We start from the raw sequence: 18,918 nt of genomic DNA on the forward strand, positions 1-18,918 counted from the left end.
GAAAAACATCCCCACAACATGATGCTGCCACCACCATGCTTCACCGTAGGGATGGTGCCAGGTTTCCTCCAGACGTGACGCTTGGCATTCAGGACAAAGAGTTCAATCTTGGTTTCATCAGACCAGAGAATGTTGTTTCTCATGGTCGGAGTCCTTTAGGTGCCTTTGGCAAACTCCAAGCAGGAAGTGCCTTTTACCGAGTGGCGGCTTCCATCTGTCCACTCTACCATAAAGGCCTGATTGGTGGAGTGCTGCAGAGATGGTAGTCCTTCTTGAAGGTTCTCCCATTTTTTGGTATCGTTCCCCAGATCTGTGCCTTGATACAATTCTGTCTCGGAGCTCTGCAGACAATTCCTTCGACCTGATGGCTTGATGTTTGCTGACATGCACTGTCAACTGTGGGACCTTATATAGACGGGTGTGTGCCTTTCCACATCATGTCCAATCAATTGAATTTACCACAGGTGGACTCCAATCTCAAGAATGATCAATGGATGAACAGCATGCATCAGAGCTCAATTTCAAGTCTCATAGCAAAGGGGCTGAATAGTTAAATAAGGTATTTCAGTTTATTTGTAATACATTTGCAAAACATTCTAATAACCTGTTTTTCTTTTGTCATTATGGGGTATTGTGTGTAGATTGACATTTTTATTTAATCCATTTTAGAATAAGGCTGTAATGTAACAAAATACAGAAAAAGTCAAGGGGTCTGAATACTTTCTGAATGCACAGGGAGTCATTGAAGAGGTAACATTCATGCAGCCATGTATGGCTATTCGAGATTATACAGTCATGATCCTAACCAAAGTCTCATCTTTGGGCCTGAACATTGCAGGTTTTTTTTGCCTAACACTGCCAGGGCTAGTTTTACAACTGTACAAACACACACACACACACAGAGAGAATGCCAGTCACGAGTGATGTCCTTGTAGTTTAACAAGCGCAATAAAAGGAAATGAGAACACCAACGGTGGTTAATGAAAGAGTCAGCAAATTGCTACAAAACAGGAAAGCAACTTTATTTAAATGTTTCCCTCAACTTTAGTTCAACGAGCTTACATCATTTCACATTCTTCATCAGATAGACAGACTTGGTTATGAGGGGAATAGTAGTGCAACAAAAAGGCACAAAACCACATCTTAGAGGCAAAATTAACCAGGATCTTTATAATCATAAGTATTGGTACAAAACATAAGTTCACACCGAATAATGAGCATGATACAAGAACAGTAAGGAAATATCATCCTTGGTCAAACACACTGAATTAATTTGACTGTTTTACAAAAAAATGTGGCTGTTAATTTACCCGCTCTGAGATGGGGAGGTTCAGAAAGGAGTCTCCTTCCTGTCCAAGCTTTGGTCATAAAATAATTTGTCAAAAACATTAATTCTTATACTTCATATTATGAGGTCTGGGTCGTGTTCAGAAGGATACGCGGTAGCAAAAAGGTTAGCAACAGAATTTTTTATTTTTTTATTGTTGAGGCAGTACCTCACGGTTCATGAAGTTTCAAAACATTCTCCCTACTGAACATGACCCAGTTCTTGTAGTAGATTTCTTAACTGGGCTATTTCTGATACCAGACCCAAGACTATGCCGCCATCCTCCTTTCCCTGAGGGGACTTAACATTAGTGAAAATACAAACATCAAAATCACATTTACGCAACTGCTCCAAATGCTGGTTAGTAGCTATGTGTCTTTGTAAAGTTAGTGTCCCTTTCATTGAGTCATGGCTAGAAAAGAACACGCCCTGTCAAATGTATCTAAATTTCCTAACCTTAACCTAATTCTCCTAACCTGCTGTGTAAGTTCTCCTAACCTGCCATGAAAAGTCAAATCTGACAAAAGCTGTATCCATTCTAGTCAAAACCCTTTTATTGTACTACGACTAGGAGAAGATAAGTGCAGGGGGTACAATCACAATTAAGAATCTGCTCATTTAATGAGGGAATTCACAAAAATAATGGCATTTCTAATTCTGCAAAGATTTACCAATGGATACTTAGATATAACAACATTGGCTCTAAATTTTAATGCGCTTTCAATGTTCAGTATAATTTGACATCTCTATTCATCAAAAATGAACATTCATTCTATACAAGAGAGCAATTAAAATGTACACAAATATAATACAGGATAAACAGAACAGTGAGAGAAAACAGCCACATTCATATGAACTTCTGGGAATAAACAACTGATGCCCTGTTATTAAGGAGGAGCCATGATACTCCATGCAATTTACATCCAAACACACTTGGTGTAATACCACTGATCTTTTTGACAGGTTTTGTTGCTTGATGATTTCAGTCATATGAAAAAGGACAGTCAACTTTCAAAAGTACTGTTGGGTAGGGTGAGAATTAGGGTAGGAGTCTGAAAAGGAAATTTGCTGGGGGTAACATCAAGGAAAGACCCATGGGAAATGGAAAGAAACATTTGGATGCCATAGAAGCTTTGGGGATGGGGAGGCAACAGGGAAAATGTTGTGGGGGCTTGGAGGATGTGAGGGAATGGGTAGAGGCAAAAGCAGCTGTGATTGGTTGGATTACACAGACTGGTAGCCAGTGCGACTCTTCCTCCGGCCAATCAGGTAAGAGATAAGCACAAGGATGATTAGGAAGCTGAGGGCCACGCCCACAGCAATGGGCACCAGAAAGCTCAAATCAGAGTCCATGAAGCACTCCACGGCTGCCACAGAGAAGAGACAGAGAAGAAGGGTTAGCAATGATAGCATGCTAGTGATTAGTCAGCAGAAAAGACAAGAGGAGAGAACAGGATTTGGAAGAAATTAGAATTTTTAAAAAGCAGCAAGTTCAGAACCAAGACATATTCATCGGGGTCCATCAGAGCATGGGCAGTGATTGCAATTAGGAAAACATTTGGTCATCAGCCGTCTATAGTCAACCATGTGATATGAGGAATATAAGATGTGTCAATCAAAATCAATCAATTCTAATTACACACAGCTGTTACATGCCAAATGTTAACGGAGAAAAGCTAACACAGCCTCTTCTCCAAGTCATTGTTTCATGAGAAAGAGCTTTCCATCCGGAGAATTCCACCATTAAGTTAACTCTGCACAGTATATTAGTCAAATTAAATCAATAATTATCCCGATGACCGAAGTTAAAGCCTCAGCATAGTGAGGATCATTTAGAAGTGCTCATAGCCAGTGCCCTGGTTTCGCTTTCTTCCAATGAAATAGGCGACCAACACAATGAGGACCAGTAAAGTCAAGGCAACCCCGACCGCTATAGGAACAAGCCAGCTCTCTGTCGTATCATCTTGGCAATCCTCCGCTGGGTGACAGTAAAGAAGGTGGGCATGAAGGGGGGGGTTGCAGGGTGGAAGAAAGGTAAAACATCAAAATGGTGAATGCATGGTCAATCATACAGAGATGCTTCTCAGTCAAGAATAGTTGGGAAACAAAGGAGGGATTTACTAAAATGTCCGGGGGACCAATTTCATTGTAAAATATTAAAATGGTCCACGCCAGTTTATGCACAATTTCCATTCCCATTTATTACAGCTAAAAGCCTATTGAAAAGGAATTCAAAAATTAACATTGTTCAGCACCACACAGAAGAAAAGATAATGTACAGTTTAAAAAACATTATGAACATCTTGCTTTTCCATGACAGACTGACCAGGTGAATCCAGATTAAAAGTATGATCCTTATTGATGTCACTTGTTAAATCCACTTCAACCAATCAGTGTAGATGAAAGGAGACAGGTTAAATAAGTATTTAAGCCTTGAGACATCGATTGTGTATGTGTGCCATTCAGAGGGTGAATGGGAATGACAAAATATTTAAGTGCCTTTGAACAGGGTATGGTAGTAGGTGCCAGGCGCACCGGATTGTGTCAAGAACTGCAACACCGCTGGGTTAAGACACAACAGTTTCCCGTGTGTATCAAGAACGGTCCACCACCCAAAGGACATCCAGCCAACTTGACCAACTGTGGGAAGCATTGGAGTCAACATGGGCCAGCATCCCTGTGGAACGCTTTCGACACCTTGTTGAGTCAGTCCATGCCCCGACGAATTGAGGCTGTTAAGGTAAAAATATTAGGAAGGTGTTCAATGCATCTTAATTTGAAGAATGGTCTGTCCTGTGATTTCCCGTTTATTAACCTGTCTGGGCTAGGGGGCAGTATTTTCACGGCCGGATGAAAAACATACCCAATTTAAACAGGTTACTACTCTGGCCCAGAAACTAGAATATGCATATTATTAGTAGATTTGGATAGAAAATACTGAAGTTTCTAAAACTGTTTGAATGGTGTCTGTGAGTATAACAGAACTCATATGGCAGGCAAAAACCTAAGAAAAAGTCAACCAGGAAGTGGAGGATCTGAGAATTGTAGTTCTTTCTAGTCCCTTTCAAAACTACAGTATCCGTGGGGTTACGTTGCACTTCCTAAGGCTTCCATTGGCTGTCTAAAGCCTTCAGAAAGTGGTTTGAGCATTCTCCTGTCACTGGGCAGCTAATAGGAGCTCAGTTTCTGAGTGGACTGCCTGGCAACAAAGGGATTGGATATGCGCGGTCACGTTGTTCCTTCTTTTTCTCCTTGAATGAATACGCTATTGTCCGGTTGGAATATTATCGCAATTTTACATTAAAAATACCATAAAGATTAATTTTAAACAGCGTTTGACATGCTTCTAAGTACAGTAATGGAACATTTTGACTTTGGTTCCGCGCTCGCGAGTTATTCCTTTGGATAAGTGATCTGTACGCACGAACAAAACGGAGGTATTTGGACATAAATATGGATTATTTGGAACAAAAACATTTCTTGTGGAAGTAGCAATCCTGGGAGTACATTCTGACGAAGATCAGCAAAGAGAATATTTATAATACTAATTCTGAGTTTAGGTTGCCCCGAACTTTGGCGGGTGTCTGAATAGCTCCACGTGATGGCTGAGCTATGTACTCAGAATATTGAAAAATGTGCTTTCTCCGTAAAAGCTATTTTAAAATCTGACACAGCGGTTGCATCCAGGGGTAGTCTATCTATAATTCTTTAAATAATTGTTATATATTTTGTCAACGTTTGAGTATTTTTGTAAATTTATGTGCACATTCACCGGACGTTTTGGTGGGAATACATTTTCTGAACATCACGCGCCAATGTAAAATGCTGTTTTTGGATATAAATATGAACTTTATCAAACAAAACATACATGTATTGTGTAACAATGTCCTAGGAGTGTCATCTGATGAAGATCGTCAAAGGTTAGTGCTTCATTTAGCTGTGTTTTGGGTTTTATTGACACATGTCCTTGCTTGAAAAATGTCTGTGTGATTATTTTTGTCTATGTACTCTCCTAACATCAGCTAATGTTTTGCTTTCGCTGTAAAGCCTTTTTGAAATCGGACAATGTGGTTACATCAAGGAGAAGTGTATCTTTAAAATGGTGTAAAATAGTTGTATGTTTGAGAAATTGAATTATGACGTTGTTTTTGAATTTTCCGCCCTGATATTTCACTGGCTGTGTCCTGCACTAGCGTCCCACCTAGCCCATAGAAGTTAACATGCTGCTTTATGAATTCATAAACTAGGAAAAAAAAAAAGAGCCAAATAATCCTATTCATTAATGTAAATGTAATCAAACCTGATTTAATCTCAAAATGGAGCTGCTTCGTTGAGCAAAGCACAAAATGGTCAATCATAACAGTTGATCATATCAAGTGAATGAAAATTGGGTATAGTAAATGTTTTCAAAATTGTATTTTAGAATTGATTGTATACACGGCCAAGAAAAAAAATACAATTTTAAAACCAAAGTAACAAACAGAATTTGTACAAAAGCAGTCAATTTTCCAAGACAACACACTGGAATGTAAAGCAATAATCAATAAGAATATATTTGAAAAGGAAAAAAAAGCTAATCATTCACATATACAGCACCTTAAATGTTTTGGGGTTGACTGATTGATCAACAGAAATTAAAGGCAGCAATCAAATTTCTCCATGTCTCATGCAGACCACCTCACTACGACAAAGCGATAATACACAGCAACTAACCATTTTCACCTGTCCTTCTAACAGTACAACAATATACACATGTACTGCATATCCTGTGGACAATAATCCTTTCTCCTACTCTATCGATTGGTGAAACTTACAAGCGGTCAACTGGGCAGGGTTAGAGTCAAATCCATTTCATAATAAGTCAATTCAGGAAGTAAACTGAAATTATAATTCCAATTTTCCTCATGAAAAAGCTGCGAGGCAAATTGGAATTAGAATTTCTTAATTGGCTTAATTGAAATGGAATAGACCCCAGCCCTGTTCACAAGTGCCCCCTTACTAACTGGCAGCAAGAGCAACACCGCAGCAACGGCTATAATATAAACAGGTAACATTGCAGCACACATTTTGAATTTATGTCAAACTTAAAGAACAATTTAGTGCATTTAAATGTAAAAAAAATAAATAAAAAAAAAAAAATAACCATCTGCGAAGAATAGGTTTGAATGACAGCAAATAACCAGAGCTATCCCTTTTTTAAACCTAATGCCAACATTTAATGACAGGAGGGGTTGTGTTTTACCTTTCTTTTCAGGTTTGTTTTTTACATCCTCAAACTTGGCATGGACTTTTCAAAGTTAATTAAACACTTGGTAGATTTCACACTACACAATGTGAGCCAGTCAGTCAAAGTCAAAGACAGACTGACATTGGTGGCAACCATATGTCAAGTACTGCTGTGCGTGAATATAAACGACAGATGCCTTGTTTTGTCAAATCAACTTAGAGACGGAACTATATGCCAGTAATAGCACCTTTTCTTTTTACCCGAGTTGCGGCCACACATTTGTCAAAAAGTCACATTTCCAAGTTCAAACTACTGACTGACTAGGGGATGATCAGTAATGAGCTGTAAGAACGAGGAGCGCAAAGCAGCAGACCTTTATCCTGGTTAGTTAGTAAGAGTTCCTGAGCCAAATCAACAAAGCTACTCAATGATGTCTCATTGAGCCGCGAGGCAAATGTGCAATGTTCAAGTCTGTCAAAGTGTTACGCTGCTACGATGAATTGTGAGGATGAATAAAACCACAAAAGAAAGGTTGAACTAAAATGTACACAAAAATTCAATAAGAACATAAAGAAAACAAAAAAAGGAATGCCGGAGGGAGGGAGCAAGTGCATGATTCATAGTGAAAAGGGCACAGCCCCCAATTGTCACAGGTCCTCGTGAAAATGTGCAAACTGTAGCACAAGCACTTTAAACTGGTGTTTCTATGAAATGTGCTACTTCATAAAAAGCGTCCCTATCCTGAATGAGAATCCTCCAGCAAGTAATACAAGGAATGTCAGATGCAATCACTGAGAATTTTCAATAAATATGGCCTTTACTGGTTCCAAAGGATTCAACAAATTGCACTGGCTAAAACAGAGGGCAAATAATCCTGCACTTGCTCCTTTACAACGGAGAAGAAAAAAAAAGATTAAGCAAATCAAACAAAACAGAAATCACAAACAAATAACAGTCGAACCTGGTCCTGGAGAGCATTTTGAGTCTTCAGATTTACCTGAATAAAGCTACTCATGACTGAGCCTAAGCAAAGCTATTCTAAGCTCAAGTCTACAACTAAGCAAAGCGAGACTAAGCTCAAGTCTACACCTAAGCAAAGCTAGACTAAGCTCAAGTCTAAGAGCAGCTCTTAAGAGTGGCTGAAGTAAGGAGATGATAGTCTGACTATTCCAGTTGTACAAGTCAGTCGTCAATTGAAAGACTGCACTGAGAGCCAGGACCAGGCTTTGGGACCGCCACCCCACACAAGGATCAACCTGTGTTCTTGATTAATTATCACAGATTGCTTTTTAGAGGGTCTGATATCCCACATAGGTCTTCCTACGACCAATCACGTAAGCAATCACTACAATGAGAATCAAGCCGGCCAGGGCGGCACCAACAATGATTGGGATTAAGATGCTGGTGTCATCCAGTGAACATTCATGGGCTGCAGACGAGAGAGAGAATCAATGAGCACAACTTGGAACATATCTTCTCATGATCATTTGGTTGTTAATCAGTTTTAAAAAGGTCAGAAGCATGACCTCAAATACTTACCGTTTCACCAAACTGGACATATTCTACTGAAGCCCATAATGGTTATTACAGTCTATGTCTCAGTTTCAAGCATGTTAGCTGCATTTGGCTCTAGTAACCCTAGTAAGCTGTAGCATACCACTAACATAAGGGTAATGATGCAAATTCACCATCTCAGAAAGTCACCTACCTGTAGCGAATTCGCCTTTGTTGACTTCGAAGGGCTGGACACGAAGCTCGAACGTGTAGAGAGTGAGCGTGTCGGTGACGTTTAAGGTCTGCTCCTTGTTGCACATGTAGGAGCTGCCTACCGCCGCCGCCCAAATGGACATGTTGTTATTGACTGCAATGACGGGATCCCCTGGACATAAACACAGAGTGAGCAAAGCTCTAATATGCATTGCATGTACTGTGCAGGTCGAGTGTGTAATGTATACTGTTTATTTATTTTAAAGCCGCACTGTTTCCAAGAAAAATGGCACCATTGGGAGAATAAAGTTGATCCTATCCTAACATCCAATTAGGGACTTTGTTTCTGAAGGGGTTTGTAGTGCATTGCTGCTTACCAGTGGCTGGTTTCACTGTGACCTTCAGAGCGTGCAGGTGGAACTTCTTGCCATCCTGTAATGTGCAAGGAAACACTTATCAGCTTGACTGAAACAGACCTTATTCTGTATTTGTCCAACTGTCTACATGCTACATTTAAATTTAAGTCATTTAGCAGACGCTCTTATCCAGAGCGACTTATATTAGTGAATGCATTCATTTCATGCATTTTTTTTTTTGTACTGGCCCCCCGTGGGAATAGAACCCACAACCCTGGCGTTACAAACACCATGCTCTACCAACTGAGCCACAATGCAGACGACCAGGATAATACCGGCCTTGGTTTCAGATTTTTTTACGTGTCTGGCTTCGTCGCCTTACGTTGCTGAACGTGAACATGATGGTGATTGTATCCGATGTCAATATGAGATCGCTGCTGTTGGCCCCACAGGCTCCGCCCACTTCAGTTATATTGGGCACCAGGTTGATGGTCTCCTCTTTCTAATAAAGGGGAAAACACAGATCGGTAAACAACACTAACATACTAGCAACAAAGACCTATCTTCATAGACAACAAAATCATGTTCTCTGACAAACATATCTGAAACTTCTCCATTGAACAGACTATTGCATGCTAAAATAAGAAAACATCAAAAGGGCCTACTTTACAATCGCTATCCTACTTGTATACATACGTCTCCTTGCTTGTAACCAATCTGTAGGCCGAAGGTGGCCATCAGGCAGGCTGTGCTGTTGACGTCGGGTGCGATGCTGTACTTTCCAGTAGTGGGCGTGGGCAGTGTAGGGGTAGAAGTGGGGGCAGCTGTGCTGGTAACGGTCGTGGTGGGCGCCACAGTGGTGGAGGTCATGTCAGCGGAGCATACGGTGTCTTGTATAGGGAAAACAGAGAACCTATTAAGTTCAGAGAACCAACAGGGTTGGGATCATTTCCATTACAGGAAGTAAACTGAATTTCAGTTCACTTCCTGAATTGACCACTTCCTGAATTGACCCTTTTTAATTGGAATTGACCTCAACCCTGGAGAAAACACAGTAAAATAGTTTGACATACAGTGCAATCGGAAAGTACTCAGACCCCTTGACTTTTCCCACATTTTGTTACGTTACAGCCTTATTCAAAAATGAAAAATCAAAAACTGTTGTTTTTTTTTTAGACAATTTTGCAAATAACACATTTACAGAAGTATTCAGACCCTTACTCAGTACTTTGTTGAAGCACCTTTGGCAGCAATTACAGCCTCGAGTCTTCTTGGGTATGACACTACAAGCTTGGCACACATGTATTTGGGGAGTTTATCCCACTGTTCTCTGATAGATCCTCTCAAGCTCTGTCCGGTTGGATGGGGAGTGCCGCTGCACAGCTATTTTCAGGCTGGGCCAATCAAGGACTTTCAGAAACTTGTCCCGAAGCCATCAAACCAGATTTCCTCCAGACGTGACGCTTGGCATTCAGGCCAAAGAGTTCAATCTTCGTTTTATCAGACCAGATAATCTTGTTTCTCATGTTCTGAGAGTCCTTTAGGTGCATCTTGGCAAACTCAAAGCAGGCTGTCATGTGCCTTATATTGAGGAGTGGCTTCCGTCTGGCCACTCTACCATAAAGGCCTGATTGGTGGAGTGCTGCAGAGATGGGAGAACCTTCAAGAAGGACAACCATCTCCACAGAAGAACTCAGGAGCTCTGTCAGTGACCATCAGGTTCTTGATCATCTCCCTGACCAATGCCCTTCTCCCCCGATTGCTGTTAGAGCTGGCTGCCTAGACTAGGAAGCCTTGGTGGAGCCAATCTTCTTTCATTTAAGAATGATGGAGGCCACTGCGTTCTTGGGGACCTTCAATGCGGCAGACAATTTTTTGTACCCTTCCCCAGATCTGTGCATCGACAAAATCCTGTCTCTGAGCTCTACGGCCAATTCCTTCGACCTCATGGCTTAGTTTTTGCTCTGACATGCACTGCCAACTGTGGGACCGTATATAGACAGGTGTGTGTCTTTCCAAATCATGTCCAATCAATTGAATTTACCACAGGTCGACTCCAATCAAGTTGTAGAAACATCAAGGATGATCAATGGAAACAGGATGCACCTGAGCTCAATTTCGAGTCTCATAGCAAAGGGTCTGAATACTTAGGTAAATAAGGTATATGTTTTTATATTTAATACATTTCCAAAAACCTGTTATTTTATCTACTTTAGAATTAACTAAATGTGGAAAAAGTTGAGGGGACTGAATATTTTCCGAATGCACTGTATTATTGTGGCACAGTTGATCTTACAATGGCCTGATGCTCGTACTACCTACCGGTGTCACTTTTGCTGCCGTTAATCACAAACGCCTGTAGAGCAACATCATACAGTGTCTGAATGACAGACTCTACTGTCAGGACATTTTCACTCTTGCAGGAGTAGTAGGTGTCCACACTCACGTTGGTGATAATTGACTTCACCGTCACAAACTTGGTTTCTAAAACCAAGAAGGATTGTCAAATATCAGCATGTGTCATATCAACTACAGTACCAAATTGGTATATCGTGAATTAACAGTATCATGACATGGCTGTGTAGTCACTCGTTTGTTACCTTTTGATGTAGAGTTGGGGAAGACGCTTGAGTCATTGAGATTGTAGGAGAAGACAATGGTATCTACTTGGTAGGTTTTGTTCTTTTTAGTGAATTCCACTGTCCAACTGTGCCCGTGTCCAAAACTAAGTTTCAATGTCGATGTTGTGTTATCGCAGGTGCTCCCTTCGGTTGTCACATTTTCAGGCAGTACAAAAATAACAGTTTCATTCTGAAAGGAGACGAATATATTGGACAGTCATTAAAATATGGATTCCCTTTTATCATTTCCCGCCAAGTACTTCCTCAGGAACAGTGCCATTTCGCATGGTTGCATCATGACAAAATAGTACAGTTGACATAACATAAGTGTGTCCATTTTAATGATGGATTAGCAGGGGGGGGAAAACGAAATATTTAATGTTCTGGGACAACGGGTGGGTCTAATCCTGATTGGTTAAAACCGCCTTCCTGCCGGTGTCTATTCCACAAGTTACCACTGGCTAAATCTATGAAGGTAAAATGTCTATTTACTCTGTTCCATCTGACTGCGCAATCCAATGTCTCATCAGCCAGCCAAGCAATTTATAAACTTGGTCTCTACTATAAAAAGCATAGACATAATCTAACATTTCTTCTAAACTACCGTAATTTCCGGACTATTAAGCGCACCTGAATATAAGCCGCACCCACTGAATTTAAAAAAAAAGTATTATTTTGAACATAAATAAGCCGCACATGTCTATAAGCCGCAGGTGCCTACCGGTACATTGAAACAAATGAACTTTACACAGGCTTTAACGAAACACGGTTGTAACAAAAATAAATAGACTTTAACGAAACACGGCGTGTAACAAAAAAACAAAAATGAGCAGTAAACAGTAGGCTACCAAGAAAGTCATTGGTCACCATCTTCCTCCTCCTGTGCACTGAAACCATCTCCTTCGGTGTCAGAGTTGAATAGCCTCAGAATTGCTTCAGCCGATATCCGATCGTTTTCATTGTCGCTCTCGTCACTTTCATCCGGAGGCAAATCCCCCGCTGAGCCATCTTCAACATGCAGCAGTCCAGCCTTTTGAAACCCGTTGATGATAGTGGATTTTTTGACAATGCTCCACGCCGTCAGGACCCACTGGCAGACTTGACCATAAGTTGCTCTTCGCATGCGGCCCGTTTTAGTGAAGGATTTCTTCCCACTTGTCAATCCAAGCCTCCCGCTGAACACAGAGTGCCACCTTAAATGCACGATTTATACTGATGTCGAGTGGCTGCAAATACTTTGTTGTACCCCCAGGAATCAGGGTGACAAAAGGACTACCGTAATCAGAATGATGGAAAGTTTGAGAGCGCTCGATTTAATCTAAACAGTAAACAAAAAAGTTGTTTGACCTTAACCCGTTCGGCAATTTCATTGGTCTAATGAAAGCTTCATGCCGCCAAAAAACTGAGCACGTCACAGAATGTGTTTTTTTGGGAAAAAAATTTGAAAGCGGGAAAAATCCATATATTATCCGCGTCATTGTTTAAACCTCGAAGTTCAAAGCGTGGGGAAAAAGTTGTGGCTTATAGTCCGGAAATTACGGTAACAGTTTTCAACAGAGATTTGTATAAACCTTACTGTCCGTCTCTGACATTTGCAACATTGAATTTGAATATTGAAACAATCTCCACCTGTCTCATAGTAATGAACGTGGGAGTCGGGACGAGACAGACAGGCAGCGTTTCACAGCCGGTTGAAATTATGAATCAGCTGGCATCATTTTTATGGATATATAACAAGAAATGTCAACCGAAAATGGATAAAATGAAATGCAGCTAGTTTGCAGTCTTGCCAGCTTCAGTTGAAAGTGATTGTAATAGCTGTGTTGGCTAGCTCCTATGAACAACTGTGTCTTGACGAGTGAGCAAATTTTCCATGCCAGGCAAAACCACTCCTCATTAGCTCAGTGTTATGGATGTATCCAAATAAATGTCAATAGAAAACAGCTTAAACAAATGCAAATACAGCTACTTTGCTGTTATTCTGGCTGCTTTTTGAAATGACTAGGTTCGCTATAGTTGGCTAGCTAGCAAGCAAGCGATAAGAATGTTGCCAGCCAGTATGACAATGGAACATTTAGAATGAACGACTGGGTCGGGCCCATAGACACAGAACAAAAAGACTGAACGACTGGGTCACGTCTCGGTCACGTCTCTAGCAACCGAACGACCAGCCGGCTTGGGTAGCAATCCTAGATTTGTGCAGGGACTATATCTTGTGGGTGGATGAAATAGTATTAATAAATTCATCAAAATAACATTTAATGAAAATATGCCAATCATTATTTTAATACATTGCTAAGAGCCTAACAACACATACCAATATATCCTCCAAACACTGGCTCCGAGGGCATTTTCACCTAATTAGTCTTTTTTATTGCTTGGGACAATAACTTTGACAAACCCTGGTGGAACAAGACAAGCCATGACAATTACAGGATAAACCACTGAACAGACAGAAGACTTTTCCTCGCAGTTACTCCCTCTTGTTCCCTCCGTGATTATATTAAGAACTATATTTGTCAAAGTAGACGCTCAACTCAAAACTTATTAAGCAGAGTGACAAATCATTTCAAGAGTTATTTATAGGCCTAGGTATATTAACATGCAGAAAAACATTTAAAGAGTAAATACACACCTTATTTACACCAACTTCATATGTGACTGAAAAGTTGACCATCAAATTAGCATAGAGGCATAATTTGTTCTCCGTGTTGTTGACTGACACTTCAGTCCCATGTGATAGATGGAGTTCTGAAATAGAAATCAACATCCATTTTCTTGATTTGTTATGAGGCAGAATGTTGGGGGACTCCTGAAAACAAACACCATTTCAATAAATTCACAGTAAACACACATCTTACCAGCATAGGTAGCCTAACATGAGTTTTAGTTATTTTCTACTTGCGTTTTATAAATACCCAATGGATTCAAATTCTTGTAAAACTCCGAGTGGGGAACACACCATAGGCTAACAATTTCCAAACCTTCATTGTTGTTAAAGTGTTCATCATCTGATCAATCTCACATGGAACTAAATGGGCCCGGTTTCCCGATAGCGACGGAACTTAGGTTTACAGTTGTTTTAAAGAGGCATCGTTCCTACCACACAGAGAGAATGTTTGAAGTGTTAATCTTAGTTTAACATTAGAGTTACCCCACAAAACTGATGACAGATCAGCTCCTAGAACAATATTAGCCCCTATGGCTGCAAATATTGAAGGGGCTTATTATGCTTAGGCTTCCCAACAATAATGCACTAAATTATAGATTGGGCAGATCACTGCACACATGTTACACCATCATGAAATGCATTGAGGCAAAATAGTTAGACAGTAGCCTATTGGCAAAATAGAACTCAATTGATTGAAAAAATATATATAAGGCCCATGTGGACTTTTTTTTTTTTTTTTTTACATTTATTAAACCTTTAACTAGGCAAGTCAGTTTAATGCAGTCATCTCAGTTTTTATTTGAAGTATATTTCCATCCTTTACTTGATTGTAACAATTGTAAAGACTTTGGCAACTTTGTATTTGCAGTCAATTTCGTTCTGAAGTTATCAGCAGTCAGTCAGAGCGATAAATATTTTGCTTCTATGTTTAGCAGAGATAATCTATGAATAATGTGACATGGAAGGACAAAAAAGCTCTAACTATGCACTAAGCTGTTCTAGTGGTCTGAAGCAGTCAGTTAATAACAAGCGTTTCCAAATGTAACTTTAGTACGGATTATTTTGGGAAACAGCTGAGATTTAACGATGCTCCTACAAAAGGTTCTAACAATGAACTATGCCTTAAGATACTTTTGTGAAACCGGCCCTGGTAGGTTATCACGAGTGACCCTGTGGCCTGTCACCCTGAGTGACTTGATATCAGAGGCCTTAGCATGCAACAGAGGACTGGGGCCATTTCTCAACTGAAAACATTCAAATTAAAATGGAAAAAATTGCAAGGGGAAAAAAACCTATTAGGATTCTGACTTGAATATCAAGTGAGTCCTGGCAACACCATGGCAGGAGGCCAAAACCTATACAGGCTATAAAAAAAAAAAAGATATGCATTGGCTCAATGTGCAAATTCCTTCTATCAATCATAACAAGGGGATTGGTTTATAGACAGCAACTGCTATAGCAATCACTTAGGTAACTGTGCAGGTTTAAAATGTTACTGCAGCTGTTTTACAATTACATAACAAAAGGTCAATCAGCAGATACTTGGTCACGAGACAACTTCCTGATCAACGCGCAAGGGCATATATCATAAATAAGATACAGCTAACGTTACTGAAGTGAGAATGCTTAATGTAAATTTAGCTAAGATTTTGGATTGAACTGGATTTACAACAGTATAGTAACGCTAACGTTATCTAGCTGGTATATTACATATTGATACCTAAGCAAATGTGTGACTAGTAGCTACCTAGCAAACTACGAGTTGTGAACCTATTTCAGTCATCGAAAGTTAAACATGTTCCAAATGAACAGGGCGAATGAAGCTGGTCGATGTTGTCGTTGACATGTTTGCTAACGACACATAAGGACGATACTGCTAACTAAGCCAAATGAAAGACAATGCCAAACATTACTTGGTGTTTAAGAGGCAGGTGTTATTTTCCCTGTCCACCCAGAAGTCCTTTCTGTAACATGACCTGTCAACTAAGACAAAACCGATATTAAACCCACAACTAACGTTAGCATGACAGGTCAACAGTGCCATAAACTTAATGTCTTAGATTGAGTCTTTGATTGCCGGTAGTGAAATTCACATGAGTAAGTGTTACCTTTTCATTTATTTGTTGAGTTAAACTTAACTACAGTTAATGTTTGATAGAAAACTAGCTAACTAGCCGAGCTAGCTACTGGCGCAGCAAAGAAATAACGTAGCTAGCTAACGTTAGCTCAAGCAATATGGCTGAAGACAGGCCTAACCCGAAGTGACGGAGCACCGAAAGTTTCCTCTTATGACTTACAACATTACCAAAAAAATGACACAAAGCAGTATTTCGCTCAATTCTGTAAACATACCATTTCCAAGAGCCAGGAACAAAATCAAAAACGCACAGCGAAACATGATAACTTGGTAGCCAAAAGACTTGTTCAGGAAGCGACAACAGCTTACGACTTCAGCTACCTTCCAAGTGCAACTCGAGCGCATCGTCTCGTCACCAATACAAAAAAAAAAAAAGTACTTCCGCGTCACGGGATTTCGGAACAATAAAATAAAAGTCCCCCGCGTAATAGTAAAAAAGTGTCCTTAATCTGTATTTATCTATGATATATGAAAAATAATTTTCTAATCATCAACAATGATAAATATTTGTTCATATTTAAGTGAAATGTGCATTAAATGTGGGTTTAAAAACATGTTCCAAGGTCAAATAAATGCTCCCAATGCAATACACTGTATATGAAATACATATTGGTTTACAGATAGAAAACTATTCTTGGTGCCGAAGTAAAAGATGGGTTGGGATTACTCACCAGAGTCTATAAAATCTATATATGGTGTTATTTCATGGGGGACTCCAATCTAAATACCCAGCAACACCTTCTACTCAACCCACTCCATAGCCCCCAATGCAATACATTGTAGGTCTTTAAATTACATATTGAGAGAAAAAAGGTATTCTATGAACCGATGTAAAATGTATTATGCCGATGTACACTACCATTCAAAAGTCTGGGGTCACTTAGAAATGTCCTTGTTTTTGAAAGAAGCAAATTTTTTGTCCATTAAAATAACAAATTAATCAGAAATACAGTGTAGACATTGTTCATGTTGTAAATGACTATTGTAGCTGAAACAGTTGATATTTAATGGAATATCTACATAGGCGTACAGAGGGCCATTATCAGCAACCATCACGCCTGTGTTCCAATGGCACGTTGTGTTAGCTAATACACATTTAGCATTTTAAAAGGCTAATTGATCATTAGAAAACCCTTTTGCAATTATGTTAGCAGAGCTGAAAACTGTTGTACTGATTAAAGAAGCAATAAAACTGTCCTTCTTTAGACTAGTTGAGTATCTGGAGCATCAGCGGGTTTGATTACAAGGCTCAAAATGGCCACAAACAAAGAACTTTCTTCTGAAACTCATCAGTCTATTCTTGTTTTGAGAAATGGAGGCTATTCCATGCAAGAAATTGCCAAGAAACTGAAGATTTCATACAACGCTGTGTACTACTCCCTTCACAGAACAGTGCAAACTGGCTCTAACCAGACTAGAAAGAGTGGTAGGCCCCGGTGCACAACTGAGCAAGAGGACAAGTACATTAGAGTGTCTAGTTTGAGAAACAGACGCCTCAAAAGTCCTCAACTGGCAGCTTCATTAAATAGTACCCGCAAAACACCAGTCTCAACGTCAACAGTGAAGAGGCGACTCCGGGACGCTGGCCTTCTAGGCAGGGTTCCTCTGTCCAGTGTCTGTTCTTTTGCCCATCTTTTTATTGGCCAGTCTGAGATATGGCTTTTTTTTCCAACCCTGCCTGGAAGGCACCTCTTCACTGTGATTTTAATGGACAATTTCCTTTTGCTTTACTTAAAAAAAAATATATATATTAAAAAAGGACATTTCTAAGTGACCCCCAAACTTTTGAACGGTAGTGTATGTGCTGCCCCTCTTCCCTGATTCTATGCTGGGCATGCAATATCAAGTGTGCCTCTATTTAGTGTTGTCTCAAACAAATGATCCATAGCCTATAGGCCTAGGCTATATGAAATGCATGCTCGGAGAAGCACAGGACAAAGTTATATTTAGAATAAAATATACTTCCTTATTTTGCGCTGCTGGGATGGTGTAAATAAAACTATCCAAACATTAGCCCTGGCATGCCCTGCTCTTGATGATGTAAACCTTTTTGTGGTGCCTAACCTATCACGACTCAGGATATGACCCAGATGCAGACACGGGAGGCGGATAGTACAGGTCCCAGATTTATTACAAACACGGGGCAGGCAAAGGGCATGTCGAGGGCAGGCAGATGTTCGTGATCAGGTCAGAGTCAGGCAGGTACAGGACGGCAGGCAGGCTCGGGGTCAGGGCAGGCAGAATGGTCAGAACCGGGAGAAACAGGAGACAAAGGGCTGTGAGACATAGGTTTAATCCTAGACACATGAAAAGTGGGATGTATACAGAGGGTAGGGCCAACAGAAGACAAACAGCAGAGGGGCTAAGGATCTTGGAGATGGGGAAAGGGCTGATAAAACGGGGGAGGGGGGGGGGGGGACAGTTTGCGGGACTCTACCTGGAGGGGCAGATCCCAACTGGACAGCCATACCCTCTGCCCGAGATGATAACGGGGGGCCAGGGTCTGGTGGCGGTCCACTTGTCGTCAATACCTGGAGGTGGTCTTGAGAAGAGCCGACCGGGCTCTCTTCCAGGTACAGCGACAGCGGTGGACAAACATCTGGGCTGAGGGTATGCTTACCTTCCTCTTGCAACGGGAAGAGCGGGGCGAGAGACCAGTGGCTGAGCAAGGGAGGGTGTTGTGGGCGTACTCTACCCACAAAAGCTGGCTCCAGGTGGTGGGATTGGCAAAGACCAGGCAGCGAAGAGTCATCTCCGGTTCTTGATTGGCCCGCTCTGACTGGCCGTTAGACTGAGGGTGGAACCCGGAGAACAGGCTGGCCGACGACCCAATGAGCGTGCAGAACGCCCTCCAGAACTGACGAGAACTAAG

General features: G+C 40.7%; 1 protein-coding gene across 3 annotated transcripts; it reads right to left on the minus strand.

The window, feature by feature from the left end:
- Window positions 1–1,001: 1,001 nt before the first annotated feature.
- On the minus strand, window positions 1,002–16,435 carry lamp2 (lysosomal-associated membrane protein 2). 3 transcript variants are annotated; one of them, XM_014211751.2, is made up of 9 exons: window positions 16,262–16,435; window positions 13,874–13,989; window positions 11,218–11,428; window positions 10,940–11,101; window positions 9,314–9,507; window positions 9,000–9,119; window positions 8,639–8,693; window positions 8,263–8,433; window positions 1,002–2,694 (listed from the first exon to the last, which is right to left on the minus strand). In XM_014211751.2, exons 1-9 carry the CDS (start codon window positions 16,389–16,391, stop codon window positions 2,552–2,554), a joined length of 1,302 nt encoding a protein of 433 aa, XP_014067226.1. In that variant the 5' UTR covers window positions 16,392–16,435; the 3' UTR covers window positions 1,002–2,551.
- Window positions 16,436–18,918: the final 2,483 nt, after the last annotated feature.

Source organism: Salmo salar, chromosome ssa09 (assembly GCF_905237065.1).
Source record: "Salmo salar chromosome ssa09, Ssal_v3.1, whole genome shotgun sequence".
Taxonomy (NCBI): domain Eukaryota; kingdom Metazoa; phylum Chordata; class Actinopteri; order Salmoniformes; family Salmonidae; genus Salmo; species Salmo salar.

What these genes read in the sequence shown, in the direction of transcription:
- lamp2 (XM_014211750.2), bottom strand. Translation starts at nt 16,391, where the DNA reads ATGCGCTCGAGTTGCACTTGGAAGGTAGCTGAAGTCGTAAGCTGTTGT. An exon ending in CACAGTGAAACCAGCCACTG is followed by an intron (nt 8,434 to 8,638) that starts GTAAGCAGCAAT and finishes GTTTATGTCCAG; the next exon opens with GGGATCCCGTCATTGCAGTC. An exon ending in CAAAGGCGAATTCGCTACAG is followed by an intron (nt 3,306 to 8,262) that starts GTAGGTGACTTT and finishes ACTGTCACCCAG; the next exon opens with CGGAGGATTGCCAAGATGAT.